This window comes from Orycteropus afer, unplaced genomic scaffold, assembly GCF_000298275.1.
Source record: "Orycteropus afer afer isolate SDZICR_OR568_19922 unplaced genomic scaffold, OryAfe1.0 scaffold00082, whole genome shotgun sequence".
Classification (NCBI taxonomy): Eukaryota; Metazoa; Chordata; class Mammalia; order Tubulidentata; family Orycteropodidae; genus Orycteropus; species Orycteropus afer.
In genome coordinates, this window is record NW_006921669.1 from 9,535,747 (window position 1) to 9,542,758 (window position 7,012).

The window sequence follows — 7,012 nt, forward strand, 5'->3', positions numbered from 1 at the left end:
TGGTAGTTAGGGTCATGGGTCAACTTGGCTGGGCCTGGTTCTGAGTGGCTGGGCAGCTGGATGTAGTATTCCCCATGATGAAACTGGTCATCAACTCCATGGTGTAATTTACTGTGAGCAGCTGAGTAGCTGCCTTAGGGATGTGTTCTGCTTCTAGTATGTAAGAAGACACTTTGACAGAGTCTCTGAACTTTTTGGCACCTTTGGACCCTGCATGTAGCTGAGTCTTTATTCAGTAGCTTGCCATGTTGTCCACCAATCTTGGGACTGTTTCTGGACTTGAAACACAGTGGCCTGCTGTGTCGCTTAATAATTTTGGGGCCGTGCCAGTTTAGTTGTCGACCTTGGGTTTGTCACTCTAAGCAGCCAGCAGCTGCCTGAGTTAAGAGAGACCTCCAGCTTCAGGGGGCTGGGAGCAAGAGATAGAGTTGAAGCCCAAGGTTGAGGGGTCTTCACCCAGCCCATAGAGCTGGCACTTTGAACTTTTACTTCTAGCCTCCTAAACTGTAAGAGAGTAAGTCCTTGTTTGCTTTATGCTTCACATAAAGCACTTTTACATGGGAAATTTATGTGGGTGATTGGTAGATTTATTTTAGCTACCATTCTTTTCAAATGGTCTTGATGTAATATTTTTCAGATTTTCATAATCTTATTTAAGCTGATTTTTTTCCATGTTAAGAATATCATAAATGTCTTGTTTGATTGCTTTTCAGACTTGTTAGCAGTTATTTTTGTGATCGTATTTATTTGCTTCATGGATCTTCTTTCAGAAGTCCACTTATGCTATGTCTGTTACAACAGCACTAGAGAGCCAATACAGCACCTTACTTTATCTTCTGCAGTTGCCCTTGACATCTTCTGTTCAGCCTTCTCATGTCATCATTTCTTCCGTTCACTTTAGCTACCCTGCAGTCAAGAGGGATTTTTCAGAGCCTCTCTGACATCCGTTTTGTTTTTTGTTTCTTTCCTGTTAATGACCTTTTACTTTCTTTACATATGATGTCCCTTATGTCATCCTACAACTCATCTAATCTTTAAAAATTAGTGTTCAGTACATTAAATGTCTTCTTGAAATGGTCCTGAAATTCAGATGGGAATTCAAGGTTGTAGTGGGCTGGGCTCAATTTGGCTCACAGGCTGTATAGTTGGTCCACCTCTGAGTTGAATGATACTGAGAAAAAAAATATAATGTTTTTCATATTTGTTAAATAGTCTAATTTATAAATGGTTTCATTTCTACTTTCTTTTAAAAAATCAAATATTAATAACAACCCATAGGGAGTGAGCACGATTTGCGTTTTATACATGAAGACTTGGTGACGAGATGGGTAAACAGACTTGCCTTAGGTCAGAGGTCATTCTGCTGCTAAGAGACAGAACTGGAATTTTAGTGTATTATTTTACATTCTAACATTTAAAGTAAATCTAAAATTTTATATTGTTTAAACAATTCCTTCAGATTGTGATATTTATTTGACTGAGTTCATATTGATTGAATGTGTGATTCTTTTCTTTGTAGGCACTGCATTTGCTGTTAGAGTTTTTAAAAATAAATTATACTTTACGACATTAATTATGTATTTCAGGAACAATACATTTATTAATGTAATAAGCTTTGAATTATTAAATTCTCTTAATCTGTGTATTCTATTTCTATAAGGTCTTTGCTTAATGCAGTGTGTTGTTTGATTCTTTTTAAAAATAGGTCCTGATTGTTCCTTGAATGTTCCTTCTACTGAGTCTTACTGGATTCTGCCAAATGTTAAACCCTTCAGTCCTTCTGTAGGTCGGGCTTCACATAAAGCAGTTTTACATGGGAAATTTATGTGGGTGATTGGTGGATATACTTTTAACTACAGTTCTTTTCAAATGGTCTTGAAGTAAGTAATATTTTTCAGATTTTCATAATATTATTTAAGCTTTTTTTCATATTAAGAGTATCATAAATGTCCTGTTTTATTGCTGTTCAGACTTACTGGTGGTTGTTTTTGTGACAATGTTTATTTGTTATGTGAATCTTCTTTCAGAATATGTGAACTCAGTGTGTCTATAGCTAATTATTTGTCATTGTGGATTTTGGGGATTCTTTTGTGTATGGAAGCTATTGACTTTGAATAAAAGGAAATCACGCTTTATGGGGCCTTAAGAATCCTGCCACTTTCTAGTTTTTCAGAATGAAGTATCGTTTCTTATATAAAAATATTTTTGGTTTGTTTTGTAAATTTTAATTTTCCTGAAACTGTACCTTTTATGTACTTTAAAAGCATTGATTGGGAGAAGAAGGCCAGTATTTAGAAAATAGGTCATTTATTTATTTTTGGCTCAGTAGAGATTGTCTTCTTTATGATTGGGTGATAAGTGGAAACACATGAATAGGAGCTTTATCTGATTTTTTTTTTCAGATGTTGCTGTATTTTATAAGCCATTCAAAAACAAAATAAAAGAGAAATAGAAAGAATCCACTGGTCAGTAATGTTGTTTACAGGAAGAAGCATGTAATAACCTGTGCAGCATAGGTATTAAGCAGTCAAAATTGACACTGGAGATATACCATAATGGTGCATACCCAACAGGGCTGCCAGATGTAGCAGTGAACATATAGGATACCCAGTTAAAGCTGAAGTTCAGATAAACAGCAAATAAATTTTTCAGTATAGGTACGTCCCATACTGTATTTTTATTTTGTCCCAAATACTTCATGGACCAAACTTATACTAAGGAATTATTTGTTATCTATCTGAAATTCACATTTAACTGGGAAACCTGGATTTTATCTGGTAACCCTGTCCACTGAATATATTAACCCTTCTAATTTTGAGGATTTAAGAAATTCTACTGAGTAAGAGATTGCTTTAAAGCTGATTGAAAAATGACTGAAAGTAAGTTATGAAAGAAGATGATGTGAATTCTTGAAGGAGGGAGGGAAGTAAGTATTTAAGTGAACAACTCTATCAAAAAATATATTTGGAGAGAATAAAAATGTAGTAGGAAGAATTGGAAGAGGACTTGGTGGGATAAAACGTTAAGATGTGAGAAGAACCTGAGTAAATAATGAAATTTAAATGTGGAAACTAAAAGGAAATCAACTATGATTAAAGAAAATTAAAAGCTTTGTAAAAATAGAGTAGAACTTTGAATTACATTGGCATTAGTGAAATTAAATTATGTATTCATGAGTTCAATTGACTGTATTTGAGCACTTGAACTATTTTCAGGGTGCCTTTGGATATATCAGCAGCCATAGCAAACATCCCTTTGTTTATAGAGTTAGGAGGAAAGACAGGCAATGAAAAAATAAATGTAATAAATAATTATACATATGTACACATGCATATAAGGAGCTCTGGTGGTGCAGTGCCTAAGGCATTTGACTGCTAACAGGTTGGTGGTTCAAACCCACCAGCTGCTCAGCAGAAGGCATGGGGCAATATACTTCCATAAAGATTACCACCTTGGAAACCCAGTTGGGGTTGCTATGAGCTGGAATTGACTTGATGACAGTGGATTTAGATATGCATGTATGTGCCAATATGTGTGTATCTCTCTCTCTCTCTCTATATATGTATCTGTTGATGTATCATCTCTCTGTGATTGATAGATGATACATAGATTGTTGTTGTTGTTATTTGCCGTCAAGCCGGCCCCGACTCATAGCGACCCCTCCTTGGGTTTCCGAGGCAGTATCACTACAGAAGTAGGATTGCTCAACCTTCCTTCCGATGATGAGTGGCTGGTGGGTTTGAACCACCAGCCTTCTGGTGAGCAGTCAAGTGCCTTAGGCACTATGCTACCAGAGCTCCTGATACATAGATTAGATAGGAGGAATAAGCAGATCAGAGTATCAAAGAGGAGAGAGAGTTTTTATTTTAAATGGAGTGGTTAAGGTAAGGCTCATGGAAACTGAAATAAGAGCAAAGATTTAAAGGAAGCAAGAAAGTTGGCCGTGTGATGATCTGGAGGCAGAGACAGAGGCTTTGTAGGAGGAGCTATCTGTAATCTTTGAGGGTTAACAGAGTACCCATGTGACTGGCATGGAATACATGAGGAGGAGGCGTGAAATTAAGAGGGATAATGGAGAGGAAGACAGATGGTGTAGGACATTTCAGATTTTTGGGACCCATGGGAGTGTTTTGAGCATGCTTTGCCTTGACTTGATTTTAAAAGGCTTACTATGACTGCTCTGTTGAGAATAGACCAGGGGTTGGGGGAAGAACAGGAACAAGGAGGTGAATTAAAATGAGATTCTCAAGGTGATTTGTTGTAGATATAGAAAAGGACCAAGAACTGAGCCTGAGCCATTTTATCCCTTAAGCGGTTGGGAAGAAAGGAGCGAAGGAGACAGTGAGATAGGAAAGCCAAATAGTATGGTGTCTTCGAAGGCAAGGGAAGAGAGTATATGAGGACTAAGGAGTGATTAACAGTGTTCAATGCTAGGGATTCACCAGATCAAATAAAATGAAGACTGAACAGTAACATGGATTTAGCATGAGGAAGTTGACCTTAACAAAAGCAGTTTTACTGGACTGGTCAGGTTCACTGGAGTTAATTTAAAAGAGAATGTGCAGGTTGGGGAAAAAAGAAATGGTAGCTTGAGGGAAAGTGGGATCAAGAGAGAAATCTAACACCTATTTGTATGCCTAAGGGAATCTGGGGAGCTCTGGTGGCATAGTGCCTAAAGCATTTGACTGCTAACCAGAAGGCTGGCAGTTCAAACCCACCAGCCACTCCTTGGAAGGAACATTGGGCAGTCTGGTTCCATAGAGATACTGCCTTGGAAACCCAAGGAAGGGTCGCTATGAGTTGGGACTGACTCGACGGCAGTGCATTAAGGGAATCTGGTAGCATAGTGCCTAAGGCATTTAACTGCTAACCAGAAGGCTGACGGTTCAAACCCATCAGCCACTCCTTGGCAGGAAGGTTGGGCAATCAGTTCCATAGTGATACTGCATCGGAAACCCAAGGCGGGGGTTGCTATGAGTCGGGTTCCACTCGATGGCAGTGAGTGAGTGTGATTCAAGGGAATAATCTAGTATGATAAAAAAATGGGGATATAAGGAGGAGAGGGGAGAACTGCTGGAGTGGTAGGGATCTAGTGCATAAGGAGCACAAATAGTTCCTTATAGCAGGGATAAGTCAACTTAGGCTAGGGGCCCAGGAGCTAATAAGAATGGTTTTAAAACTTTTATTGGGTTATAAAAAAGAGCAAAGACGAACATGATAGACCACTGTGGCCTGCAATACCTAACATTTATTATCTTGCTCTTTACAGAATTATTTACTTGACCCCTGATGATTTATGGTAATTTGGTTGAAAGCAGTGTGTTGGGTGCAGATACTGGTTAGATGGGTAGCTATAGTGATGTGAGTCTATGGAATATGTTCTGATTGATTATAGATTGATTATATTTCCTATCTGTCTTATAACTCCAAAGTAGGGAATAAGTTAACTGTAATGCTGTAAACAGTTTTGGTAAACCTGACTTTTTTGGGAAGGGGTAGGTGACTTTCTTGTCTTACTGATGAGTTAGAAGAGGAGAGGGAAGAGGAAGTCAACGGTAGTGAAGCTCTTAAAAACAGGGCCCTGGTCCTTTCTTGGCTGGGTGCTTTCTCTTGTTATGTTTTGGCAAATTGAGGAGATTTGAATGTTGAGTATGATAATGATAGCTAGACTGGATTCTGTTAGAGAAGGGTTTAAAACTTGTTTTCATACGTAACACTTGTAGAGCAGGGGAACAAATCCAGGCATACCTCAGAGATACAGCAGGCTTGGTTCTGGGCCACCGCAATAAAGGAATCTCACAATAAAGCAATCACACACATCGTTTGGGTTCCTAGTGCACATAAAAGTTACATGGACTACATACTGTGTTCTATTAAATGTGCAATAGCGTCATGAAAAAATTGGAAACATTGTGAAAATTACCAAAATATGACACACAGACACAAAGTGAGCATGTGCTTTTGGAAAATGGCCCTGATAGAGTTGCTGCATGCAGGGTTGCAACAAACCTTTAACTTGTAAAAAAACACACAGTATCTGTGAAGTGCAGTACAGTGAAGTATGGTAAAACGAGGTTTACCATTTTGGCTTCCTTTTTTACGTTCTGTAATCTAGCAGTACCTTATTTATTTTTAATTAAAACTTTTCTTACTACCTTATTTTTACAGAATCTTCTATACTATTGGATTCACTTTATACAGTCGTAAAAGAGTTATTAGTCAGTAAGCTATAATTTTGCACAAGAAATAGATGCTAGTTCGTTTATGTAGTGCTAAGCTAATTGTGCATAAAGTACATGTGTGTAGAATGCATAAAGGAAATGGCCTTTGAAAAACAGGGAAAATTTTCAAGAAGCAAAAACTGACTTTCTTTTGTTTGCTTAAAAATGCAGAACACTATTGTTTAAGCAAATCCAGGTGGTTGAAATGATAAAAAGTTACTGAACACATTAATTCCAGTAATAAATATCCTAGTCAAGTCAAGTTAATGTGTATTATACATTTAGGTCATTGAATCCTAATTTAGATTAGGTATATCTTGAATAAATCGTCATTAAAAATGTCTAATATGGTACATGAGATTATGAGTTTATTAGTTATAATTGTTACTGATTTTAATTACTACTTGAATACAAATTGAAGAAAAGTGCATGCAAATTAAAAAACTGAAAACCTTAGCTTATGAAGTTCTTTTCTTTTTTTTGTTTTTAGTTACAATTTAGAAAGCAGTATATGGAATGTAGGAACTCTAACAAGGGGGCCTGTCCAGAGATACGGACATTCTCTTGCTTTATATCAGGTATGGACACTGATTAAATTTTAAATAGTTGTTGTTATGTGTATGGGGGGTTCATGAAGTTATTATTTGAATATTTTGAATTAAGAAAGATTCATGTGTTTCGTAGTTTGTGGTTAGAGTTTTCAAATCAGATTTTTATGTATTTTCTATGCATATTTAAAATGATCTGGAAAATATATGCAAATGCAATGCAACCACTGCCATGGAGTTGGA

At 37.0% G+C, this 7,012-nt stretch overlaps 1 protein-coding gene across 1 annotated transcript in view; it reads left to right on the forward strand.

The window, feature by feature from the left end:
* The window catches only part of ATRNL1 (attractin like 1), a 664,967-nt gene that overhangs the window by 67,874 nt on the left and 590,081 nt on the right, over positions 1-7,012 (forward strand). Inside the window, exons 6-7 of the mRNA XM_042781046.1 lie at positions 1,706-1,880; positions 6,712-6,799. Coding sequence (XP_042636980.1) covers positions 1,706-1,880; positions 6,712-6,799 — 263 coding nt within the window. The remainder of the gene's footprint in view (positions 1-1,705; positions 1,881-6,711; positions 6,800-7,012) is intronic.